Source organism: Aquarana catesbeiana, linkage group LG03 (assembly GCF_042186555.1).
Source record: "Aquarana catesbeiana isolate 2022-GZ linkage group LG03, ASM4218655v1, whole genome shotgun sequence".
Lineage (NCBI taxonomy): Eukaryota > Metazoa > Chordata > Amphibia > Anura > Ranidae > Aquarana > Aquarana catesbeiana.
In genome coordinates this window covers 11,054,224-11,066,814 of record NC_133326.1, presented here as the reverse complement: position 1 = coordinate 11,066,814, position 12,591 = coordinate 11,054,224, and the positions used below count along the sequence as shown (strand labels likewise).

At 42.4% G+C, this 12,591-nt stretch overlaps 1 protein-coding gene across 4 annotated transcripts in view; it reads left to right on the top strand.

Annotated features, from left to right (window-relative positions):
- Positions 1-12,591, top strand: part of PAQR5 (progestin and adipoQ receptor family member 5) — a 58,192-nt gene that overhangs the window by 22,330 nt on the left and 23,271 nt on the right. For all 4 annotated transcript variants that reach the window (XM_073618264.1, XM_073618267.1, XM_073618266.1 and 1 more), the window contains exon 5: positions 4,810-4,936. In XM_073618264.1, the coding sequence (XP_073474365.1) occupies positions 4,810-4,936 (127 nt within the window). The remainder of the gene's footprint in view (positions 1-4,809; positions 4,937-12,591) is intronic.

Below are 12,591 nucleotides of genomic sequence, written 5' to 3'. Positions count from 1 at the left end.
AAAAACAGTATTTTTTACTTTTTGCTATAATAAATATCCCCCAAATTTCTTCCTCAAATTAGGCCGATCTATAATCTTCTACATAATTTTGGTAAAAAAATTGCAATAAGAGTATATTGATTGGTTTGCGCAAAAGTTATAGCGTCTACAAAATAGGGGCTAGAGTAATAGCATTTTTATTATTATTTATTTTATTTTTTTTACTAGTAATGGCGGTGATCTGTCGTGTGTTTTTTTTTTTTTTTTTTTTTTTTTTTTTTTTATCGGGACTGCGACATTGCGGCGGACAGATAGGACACTTTTTTGGGACCATCGACATTCATACAGCGATCAGAGGGGGTTAACTGTATTCCCTATGTGTGTTCTGTGGGGGGAATTTGGCTGACTGGCGGAGGAGGGAGATCGTTGTTCCTACTTAGTAGGAACACATGATCTTTCTCCTCTCCCCTGACACAACCGGGATTTGTGTGTGTACTAGACATGTGCAATTCGTTTAATTTTAATTTTAATTTCTGAATTTTTCAATTTCCGAAATTTTCAGAATTTTCAGAATTTCCGGAAATTCGTAAATTTGAAAATTCATAAATGTTAAAATTCGGAAAATTGAAAATCTGGAAATTTGAAAATGCGGAAATTTGAAAATTCGGAAATTTGAGAATTTCCAAATTTTCGAATTTCCGAAAAAAGCAAAAAAACGCGAACAAAAACGAACAAATTTTTTGTCTAGTGTTTACACACACAGATCCTGGTTCTCGCTCTTTCACGAGCGATCGTGGGTGCCCGGCAGTCGTCGCGCCCGCCGTGCATGTGCAACGGCTCCGGGAACACGCTCTGGCTGCTACAGAGTCTTAAAGAGACGACGTACAGCTATGACGGCTCGCGCAGGGAAGCCAACCTGCCGCAGTGGGGTTAACGTGTATTAAAAAAAAAAAAAAACGCACATTTGAAAAACCGCTGCAATCATAATTTTTTTGCTAGGAAATGACTTAGAACCTCCAAACACACATTATATATATATATATGTGTGTTTGGAGGTTCTAAGTCATTTTCTAGCAAAAAAATTATGATTTTTACTAAATTGTCAGAATAGACATGAATGGAATTTCCTGATAACTATGAATATTTATATATACAGCAAAACACCTCTGCTTGCATCTTCTTAAAAAGTAATAATGTGGAAGCAAGTGTCATCTCTGCAGCCGTACTTCTGACTCATCGCACATTATCTAATGTCTGCAGGTATTTGGGACCATTGGGTGTAGATCCTTGAAAACACAATACAATGCTCTTTATAACATCTTAGATGCAATCGTCTTCTTTCATACCCACCTGAGATGTAATGTATGTGGGCGTTTGACTTTTTTTCCTAATGATACAAAAAAGAATCTTTGTATGAATGCCAGAAACCACACATTGAACACACTGGAGTTACTCATTACTCACCCGGGGAGGTGTGGTGGCTTTTGTACCTTGCCGGCTGCTAAATGCTTCAATAAATGTCAGATCATTTCTCAACTTACTAACTATACAATGTTCCTCTGTGCGCGGTATTTGCTGTCAGTTCTACCAACAGCGAGATGAAGGTTGTAAAATACATTACTCAACCTTTCTCAACCGGAGTTCCTTTTAAAGGTTGCTAGGGGTTCATTAGCAATGAATGACTACAACAACAATCTTTTGGTAAGGAGGAGATTCTTCCTACTGACCACCAATGTAAGGAACATTCTTCTCACTGATCACCAATGTAAGGAACATTCTTCCCACTGATCACCAATGTAAGGAACATTCTTCTCACTGATCACCAATGTAAGGGGCATTCTTCTCACTGATCACCAATGTAAGGAGCATTCTTCTCACTGATCACCAATGTAAGGAGCATTCTTCCCACTGATCACCAATGTAAGGAACATTCTTCTCACTGATCACCAATGTAAGGGGCATTCTTCTCACTGATCACCAATGTAAGGAACATTCTTCTCACTGATCACCAATGTAAGGAACATTCTTCCCACTGATCACCAATGTAAGGAACATTCTTCTCACTGATCACCAATGTAAGGAACATTCTTCTCACTGATCACCAATGTAAGGAACATTCTTCTCAGTGACCACCAATGTAAGGAACATTCTTCTCACTGATCACCAATGTAAGGAACATTCTTCTCACTGATCAGCAATGTAAGGAACATTCTTCTCACTGGCCACCAATGTATGGGACATTCTTCCCACTGATCACCAATGTAAGGAACATTCTTCTCACTGATCACCAATGTAAGGAACATTCTTCTCACTGATCACCAATGTAAGGGACATTCTTCTCACTGATCACCAATGTAAGGAGCATTCTTCCCACTGATCACCAATGTAAGGAACATTCTTCTCACTGATCACCAATGTAAGGAACATTCTTCTCACTGATCACCAATGTAAGGAGCATTCTTCCTACTGATCACCAATGTAAGGAACATTCTTCTCACTGATCACCAATGTAAGGAGCATTCTTCTCACTGATCACCAATGTAAGGAACATTCTTCTCACTGATCACCAATGTAAGGGACATTCTTCTCACTGATCACCAATGTAAGGAACATTCTTCTCACTGATCACCAATGTAAGGAACATTCTTCCCACTGATCACCAATGTAAGGAACATTCTTCTCACTGATCACCAATGTAAGGAACATTCTTCCTACTGATCACCAATGTAAGGAACATTCTTCTCACTGATCACCAATGTAAGGAACATTCTTCTCACTGATCACCAATGTAAGGAACATTCTTCTCACTGATCACCAATGTAAGGAACATTCTTCTCACTGATCACCAATGTAAGGAACATTCTTCTCACTGATCACCAATGTAAGGAACATTCTTCTCACTGATCACCAATGTAAGGAACATTCTTCTCACTGATCACCAATGTAAGGATCATTCTTCTCACTGATCACCAACGTAAGGAACATTCTTCTCAGTGACCACCAATGTAAGGAACATTCTTCTCACTGATCACCAATGTAAGGAACATTCTTCTCACTGACCACCAATGTAAGGGACATTCTTCCCACTGATCACCAATGTAAGGAGCATTCTTCCCACTGATCACCAATGTAAGGAGCATTCTTCTCACTGATCACCAATGTAAGGAGCATTCTTCTCACTGATCACCAATGTAAGGAGCATTCTTCTCACTGATCACCAATGTAAGGAGCATTCTTCCCACTTGTAGGCAGGTGCAGTTAGCCATGTTGCCAGGTGCTAGGCCTCTTTTAGGTAGAGCCCTCCTGCAGTGATATCATGGGTGGGTGAGTTGGTGCCCAGTTATAAGCCAGGTTGGGAGGAGTACTGAGGCACTTGGGGCATAGGAGCTAAACACCCCACACCAGCACATGGAGGTCCTATACTGGGCAGGAGGCCGGGGAGGAATAGACCTGCACCCAGGAAGAGCCAGCTGTGGACTTTCTGTCCCTTATTGAGGTGGGGGCTAGAGCAGATTATACACAAGGCCTTTTAGGCCAGACCAAGAGTTCCCCGAGTGAGTCTGGGGGGGAGGTCCCAGGAGAGGTGTACCTAAGGAGGAGGTGACTACAGAGAGCACAGCCCTGTAAGTACCACAGTGGTGGCTGGTGCTCAAAATTTTTGGGGGGGCGCAAACAAATTGAAAAATACTGAAAAAAACCCCATCAATTGCAGCCTCGCTGTGCCCATCAATTGCAGCCTCGCTGTGCCCATCAATTGCAGCCTCGCTGTGCCCATCAATTGCAGCCTCGCTGTGCCCATCAATTGCAGCCTCGCTGTGCCCATCAATTGCAGCCTCGCTGTGCCCATCAATTGCAGCCTCGCTGTGCCCATCAATTTCAGCCACTGTGCCCATCAATTGCAGCCACTGTGACCCCCCCAGCAGGATTTAACCAGCCCCCCCTGCCCGCTCGCTGTCTGGCCAGCCCTTACCCCATCCTGGTGGCGGGTCAGGCAGCGGGTGACGGCGGCGAGCTGTGGGTCAGGCAGCGGCTCCTTGCTTCCTCCATGCTTTTTCCTCCTGCTAGGCCTCCAATAGGAGCGCCTGTCCTTTTAGCCAGTCAGGTGACGGGTATCAGACCCGCGCTTCCTGATTGGCGGAGAGGCGGTTCAGCGTTAGAAAAACTAATATTCATTCGCTTTTCTAACACACCTGGGTGGGCTCATGGCGTAATGCTCAGCGCTCCGAGCCCACCCTATTTTGAAGCCTATTAGAGCCTATGGCTCTTATCAGGTGCTTCAAAAAAAAAAAAAAAAAAACCCGCTGCTGTAATTCAGCCGCCCCGGCGTCCTGAAAGGGGCCGGACGCCTGAATAGGGGGTGACCGCGGCGGCCATGGATAGATTCATGAATCTATCCATTCTACGTATAGGGTGTGGTCTGGAGAGGGGGGGCGGTGCCCGGGTGCCCCATAACGGACGGGCCGCCACTGGAGTACCAATGACCCCGGGTGGAAGGAGAGAATGTTTTTCTAAAGATTTTTTTCAAATTTTCTCTTTTTATTGGAGGGATTTCCTCTTACTTCCTGTTTGTATCCAGGAAGAGATAGTAATTCCCCCCTAATGAGACACATTCATTCACTGTTCTCTATCTAAAACTAAATAACAAAACAAAAAAAAAAAAGTTTGTTTTTAGTAAAAATGCAACATTCCAGCATTTTTTTGTTTTTTATTGAACTAACAGAAATGCAGGAGACGCCGAGCATGTTTTTTTTCAGTTTTTCTAGCTGCTGCATCGTGTCAGTTGTCACCTTTTTTGTTTATTTTGTATTTTTGTTTATTTTGACGTTTTAGGGTCAGCTGTTGCTTACTCTGCCTATGTGTTCCCGGACCGGTGGGTTAACAGTTCTTTCCATCAATACTTTGTGCCCTGGGCTGTTCTCAACACAATCATCAGCACAGGAATGTCCTGCTACTCCAGGTATGTCCCTAGATGTTGTTATCATAGTCCTCTTATACTGATACAAGCTCTCATGATTTAATCTTGCACAGGACAAAACAACATTACTTCTAGTTATAATTAAATAAAATAGCAATAACAATACCTGTGCTGTATACCATCTATTTGGATTTCTATGTTTGGGGGTGTTTGTGAGCCCACTGGATGCAAGTGCATGGACAGCTTGGATAGGGAAATGTGCGACTCGCTGATTTAATAATAAAAAAAAAAGGAGCCTGGCATCCTATACAATAAAAAAAAATACAGTGGGGGACAATACTGATTTGCTCCCCTGCATATTTTGTAAGTTTTCCCACTTAAAAAGAAATGAAGGGTCTATCATTTTTATCATAGGGGTATTTTAACCGCTTCAGCCCCGGAAGGTTTTACCCCCTTCCTGACCAGAGCACTTTTTTGCGATTCGGCACTGCGTCGCTTTAACTGACAATTGCACGGTCGTGCGACGTTACACCAAAACAAAATTGACGTCCTTTTTTTCCCACAAATAGAGCTTTGTTTTTGGTGCTATTTGATCACCTCTGCGGTTTTTATTTTTTGTGCTATAAACGAAAAAAAAAAAGCAACAATTTTGAAAAAAAAAAAGCAATATTTTTTACTTTTTGCTATAATATCCCCCAAAAATATATAAAAAAACTAATTTTTTTTCTCAGTTGAGACCGATATGTATTCTTCTACATATTTTTGGTAAAAAATAGATAGATTTATGGCATTTTTATTATTATTATTTTTTTTTTTTTTTTTTTATTCGTATTAGTAATGGCGGCAATCTGCGAATTTTATCGTGACTGCGACGTTATGGCGGACACATCGGATATTTTTGACACAATTTTGGAACCATTGTCATTTATACAGCGATCATTGCTATAAAAATGCACTGATTACTGTGTAAATGTCACGGAAAGGGGTTAAACACTAGGGGGCGATCAAGGGATTAAGTGTGTCCTAGGGAGTGATTCTAACTATGGGGGGGGGGGCTACCTCTGACATGACAGCGATCACTGCTCCCGAGCAGTAGATCGCTGTCATGTCACTAGGCAGAACAGGGAAATGCCTATGCCATACATGGGTATCTCCCTGTTCTGCAGCTCCGTGACACAATCGTTGGACACCGGCGGACATCGAGCCTGCGGGCACGGTCATGCTGTACGTTCGCCCCGCCGGCGGCACACACGTGCCCACTAGCCTCCGCAAATTAAAGGGGACATACAAGTACGCCCATTTGCCCACCGCTGCCATTGTGCCGATGTATATGGGCGTGCAGCGGTCGGCAAGTGGTTAAACGATAGAGACAGAATATCAACCAAAAATTCAGAAAAACACGATACAAATGTTATAAATGGAGTTGCAGTTCAGTGAGTAAAATAAGTATTTGATCCCCTACCAACCAACACTAATTCTGGCTCCCACAGACTGGCTACAGTAGGTGCTCATGTGGTACACAGATTAGTCCTGTCAATGTAGGAAGGTTCTCCTAACGACAACTCGTTATGTGTATAAAAGACACCTGTCCACAGAATCTCTTTCTTCCATTCAAACCTCACCATCATGGGGAAGACCAAAGAGCTGTCAGAGGACATCAGGGACAAGATTGTAGACCTGCACAAGGCTGGAAAGACCATCAGCAAGAAGCTTGGTGAGAAGGATACAACTGTTGGAGTGTTTTTTGGCAAATGGAAGAAATACAAAATAACCATCAATCGCCCTCGGTCTGGATCTTCATGCAAGATTTCTCCTCATGGGGTGAGGATGATCATGAGAAAAGTGAGGGATCAGCCCAGAACTACACAGGAGGAGCTTGGGAATGACCTCAAGGCAGTTGGAACCACAGTCACCAAACAAACCATTGGTAACACAATACTCCGCCGTAGATTGAAATCCTGCAGCACCCACAAGGTCACCCTCCCCAAGAAGACACATATACAGGCCTGTCTAAAGTTTGCCAATGAACATCTAGAAGGATTGCGGAGAAAGTGCTGTGGTCAGATGAGACCAAAATTGAGCTCTTTGGCATTCACTCGACTCGCCGTGTTTGGAATAAGAAAAATGCTGACTATGACCCTAAGATCACCATCCCTACAGTCAAGCACGGAGGTGGAAACATGATGCTTTGGGGCTGTTTTTCTGCTACAGGTACAGGCCGACTTTGCCGCATTGAGGGGCCAATGGACGGGGCCCATGTATTGTAAGATCTTGGATGAGAACCTTCTTCCCTCAGCCAGAACGCTGAAGGTGGGTCATAGATGGGTCTTCCAGCATGACAATGACCCAAAATATACTGCCAAGGCAACAAAGGAGAGGCTCAAGAAAAAACTCATTAAGGTCATGGAGTGGCTTAGCCAGTCTCCAGGCCTTAATCCTATAGAAAATATATGGAGGGAGCTGAAACTTTGAGTTGACAAGCGACAGCCAAGAAACCTTCAGGATTTAGAGAAGATCTGTAAAGAGTGGACCAAAATCTCTCCTGAGATGTGTGCAAACCTGGTCACCAACTACAAGAAGCGTCTGACCTCTGTGATCGCCAACAAGGGTTTCTCCACCAACTACTAAGTCATGTTTTGCTTGGGGATCAAATACTTATTTTACTCACTGACCTGCAACTCCATTTATAACATTTGTATTGTGTGTTTTTTCTGGATTTTTGGTTGATATTTCGTCTATATTATTTAAAATACACCTGTGATAAAAAGTTTAGACCCTTCATTTCTTTGTAAGTGGGCTACCTTGCAAAATCTGTAGGGAATCGGATCATTTTCCCCCACTGTAAATACAAAGTACAAATGTATTCCAGTGTGTGCTCATCCCATAAACCCCTAAAAATAAAAAAAAACAAAAAATTAAAATTGCAGATAACCCCTAAAATGGGGATAAGGAATAGCAAAATCACACACGTCAATCAAAATGCCTCTACAAAAATATTATTTACTTTTATTACATTGTATCAACATGAAACTTTTGTATAAGTAAGTAGTATCAAAAGCAAAAAAATGTTCTATCCCTGGTTCACGCCGGTGCTATTTATCATGCGATTTTGACAGTTTCAAATCGCATGACAAGTCTCACCCCAATGCCGGCAATAGAACCGTTCAACCGTCATGTCACAGCGACGTTGAAAAAGGCTCCTGCCCTGCTTTTTCTTTTCTGATATCATTGCGACTTGCATAGACTTCTGTTAAATGAAGTTGCAAGCTGCAATGAAATCGGAGGTGCAAATCGCACTGATCTGTGGGTTTGAAATCACGCTGAAGTCGTGCGATTTCAATGCCGCTGAAGTGTGTCATTTCCTTTTAAATTTGGTTGTCAGTGAATGTAACAAATACAAATTTATATATATATATATATATATATATATATATACGCTGCGCTAAAAGGTATGTATAAGAAGTGCACAGTAAATAATTGATCTCACGTTAAATAAAGAACCAGTGAATTATAAATATTAATACACATATATCATACTATGGATATAGTTAAAGTGCCTAGTGCATAACTGTGTATTGCAAGCAGAAATAACGTGCTTTCTTAAAGTGTCCAAATATGTCAATAATGACCGTGCTGAAAACTGATGTTGTAAGTGATTTGAATCATATAACAAAGTGCTCATGTGCATGTAAGTAGCGACCAATTGAATCACTGATCCAGTATTGATAAAGGTCTGTGTAATCCAAAAGCTGTGATCCAAGCCGTACTAAGGTGTCATCACTCAGGTGCCCCCCTTAGGTAATAAATGCTCACCTTGGAGCGTGCGACTTTGTGATTTAAGCTAAGTCAAAACACGCATGTGAACCGCCTCTGGGCTCTATGATGGTATTGGGCTCCTGGATTCCTCAGCATACACCAACCGGGATATGAAACAGGAAAAACTTGATAGTGCAAGTGCAGTTTGAACTGTTTATTAAACAAAGCGAAAAAGATCCTCTTCAGGGGTACTCACACAGATTAGGTGCGTTAGTGCACTGCTCTATAGTCAGCCTATACTGGTGTATACCAATGGTGGTATCTGGATTATGCGGGCGTCCTCCTCAGTGCGCAATATGCCTGCCGTTCCGTCCTGACCCCTCCCCAACGCGTATTGATGCAGGGATTACGCATCTACTTCAGGGGGAAATAGTACTTTCCCCCTGAAGTAGATGCATAATCCCTGCATCGATACGCGTTGGGGAGGGGTCAGGATGGCACGGCAGGCATCTTGTGCACTGAGGAGGATGCCCGCATCATCCCGATAGTGCACCGCTCTATAGTCGGCCTATACTGGTGTATACCAATGGTGGTATCGGGATGATGCGGGCGTCCTCCTCAGTGCACAAGATGCCTGCCGTGCCATCCTGACCCCTCCCCAACGCGTATCGATGCAGGGATTACGCATCTACTTCAGGGGGAAAGTACTATTTCCCCCTGAAGTAGATGCGTAATCCCTGCATCAATACGTATCGATGATAATCCCTGCATCGATACGTATTGATGATAATCTCTACATCGATACGTATCGATGCAGGGATTACGCATCTACTTCAGGGGGAAAGTACTATTTCCCCCTGAAGTAGATGCATAATCCCTGCATCGATACACGTTGGGGAGGGGTCAGGATGGCACGGCAGGCATCTTGTGCACTGAGGAGGACCCGCATCATCCCGATGCCACCATTGGTATACACCAGTATAGGCTGACTATAGAGCGGTGCACTGACGCACCTAATCTGTGTGAGTACCCCTGAAGAGGATCTTTTTTGCTTTGTTTAACCCCTTCCCGCCGACCGTACGCAGATATGCATACTCGGCTTTCCGGGGTTATACCGGGATGATGCCCGCAGCTGCAGGCATCATCCCGGTACCGTTGTTTACAGCGGGCAGTCGACTACCCGTGTATAACAACCGATGCGGCTAAAAGCCGCTCTGTTGTTATACCGGAGGAGCGGGAGGGGACGTCCCCCCCCCTCCCGCCGCTGTTACCGGGCCTCCCGTGCGATCGGGAGGCCCGGTGTCCAATCGGGTACCTTCGGCGGCTGGCGGCGGGCTGGAACGAAGCTGTGAGCGGCTTCGTTCCAGCCTTCTCGTTGTAAACGCGGAAGCGACGTCATGACGTCACTTCCCGTTTACTCGGCTGCCAATGGTGCCGAATTTAAAAAAATACTCCGTATTCAGAATCGCCGCATAAAGAGTACCTGTCGCCACCTATTACTGTCGCAAGGGATGTTTACATTCCTTGTGACAGCAATAAAAGTAAAAAAAAAAAAAAAATTTTTTAAACACAATTTATAAAGTAAAAAAATAAATAAAATAAATTAAAAAAAAAAAAAAAATTTTTTAAAGTGCCCCTGTCCCCGCGAGCTCGCGCAGCGAAGAAAACGCATACGGAAGTCGCGCCCGCATATGTAAACGGTGTTCAAACCACACATGTGAGGTATCGCCCCGATCGTCAGAGCGAGAGCAATAATTCTAGCCCTAGACCTCCTCTGTAACTCAAACCTGGTAACTGTAAAAAAATTTTAAAGCGTCGCCTATGGAAATTCATAGGTACCGTAGTTTGTCGCCATTCCACAAGTGCGTGCAATTATAAAGGGTGACATGTTTGGTATCTGTTTACTCGGCGTAACATCATCTTTCACATTATACAAAAAAATTGTGGTAACTTTACTGTTTGGATTTTTTAAAATTCATGAAAGTGTCCCTTTTCCAAAAATTTGCGTTTAAAACACCGCTGCACAAATACCGTGTGATAAAAAATATTGCAACAATCGCCATTTTATTCTCTAGATTCTCTGCTAAAAAAATATTTATAATGTTTGGGAACTCTAAGTAATTTTCTAGCAAAAAATACGGATTTTAACTTGTAAACACCAAATTTCAAAAATAGGCTTAGTCACGAAAGGGTTAATAAACAGTTCAAACTGTACTTGCACTATCGAGTTTTCCCTGTTTTCATATCCCGGTTGGTGTATGCTGAGGAATCCAGGCGCCCAGAGGCGGTTCACATGCGTGTTTCGACTTCGCTTAATCGCAAAGTCACACGCTCCAAGGTGAACAGTTATTACCTAAGGGGGGCACCTGAGTGATGACACCTTGGCTCGGCTTGGATCACAGCTTTTGGATTACACGGACCTTTATCAATACTGGATCAGTGACGCAATTGGTCGCTACTTACATACACATGAGCACTTTGTTATATGATTCAAGTCACTTACAGCATCGTTTTTCAGCACGGTCATTATTGACTTATTTGGACACTATATGAAAGCGCAGAAGCACTTTGATATATTGCTGCTTTTTTAATATATATTTTTACTTTTGCTTGCAATACGCAGTTATGCACTAGGCACTTTAACTATATCCATAGTATGATATGTGTATTAACGTTTATAATTGACTGGTTCTTTATTTAATTTTGAGATCAATTATTTACTGTGCACTTCTCATACATACCTTTTAGCGCAGCGTATATATATTTATAATTGTTTTTGCACAATATATGTGACGTGTGTAACGCTAGCAGCTCTAGGTATGTTAGGTACGTTTTGGCATCTAGGAATTGGTGGCTCACAGGATTGTCTTTTTATTACAAATTTATCTGAAGTTACGAATTATCCGAAATAACGAATGCAGCATCTAAACAAATGGAACGAAATAATACCAAATAATAATAATACGTTTTTATTATTGTTATTTATTATTATTAATTTGTTAGGTTCCATTCATTTTAGATGCGGCATTTGTTATTACGGATAATTCGTAACTTTGGCTAAATTTTTATTCATTACATTCACTAACAGCCAAATTTGAAAGGAAATTCCAATACCTATAATTTAATAGTTAGTAATAGTTAAGTTATTATTAATTAGTTTGTTATTTCAGATTTTCAAATTTTCGGGTTTTTGAATTTTCAGATTTTTGAATTAGCGAATTTGTCTAAATTCGTTAAAAAAACGAATTCGGAACTAAACGAATTGCATATGTCTAGTAGAAAATCACGGCCGCTGGAGGAGATGTAAAGACGGTCCGCCCCCCCCCCCGCCCCCCCCATGCTGACATCACTTCCACCTTATATTCATGGGGGTCCCAAAACTTCTCCTCCAGCCCTGTGAGCACCTCCAGCGGCCGTGATTTTCTATCATCGGCAGGACGGGGACACCAATGCAGATTTAGATTTGACAAGATATGTATTTTATAATGTGAGGAGTTCTATAGCATTTTTAATTAACTGCCCATTGCTGCATACACTGGATTCACACACACAAGAGCGGTGGGGGAAATCGCATGCAATTCGAACAGGAATCGCACCACATTCCTGTTCAAATCCCATGCGATTCTTTGCAGTGCAATTTGAGCCCATTCATTTTTTTATGGCCTCAAATCGCACTGCAACGGTATCGGTACTCGGTATCTGCGAGTACTTGACCGAAAGTTCTGCTCTGGGTCCTGGAGCCTGGTGGCTTTGTAGAGATTTGGATGGGATTAAGCCTTCAGCCCCAAGTCCACATTTTGGCTGTTGGCTAACTTAACCCACAGTCTACAGGTCTATACAGTGTGTATGTATGTATGTGTATATGTGTGTGTATGTATATGTATATATATATATATATATATATATATATATAATTATATATGCAAGCAGACTGACCCTCG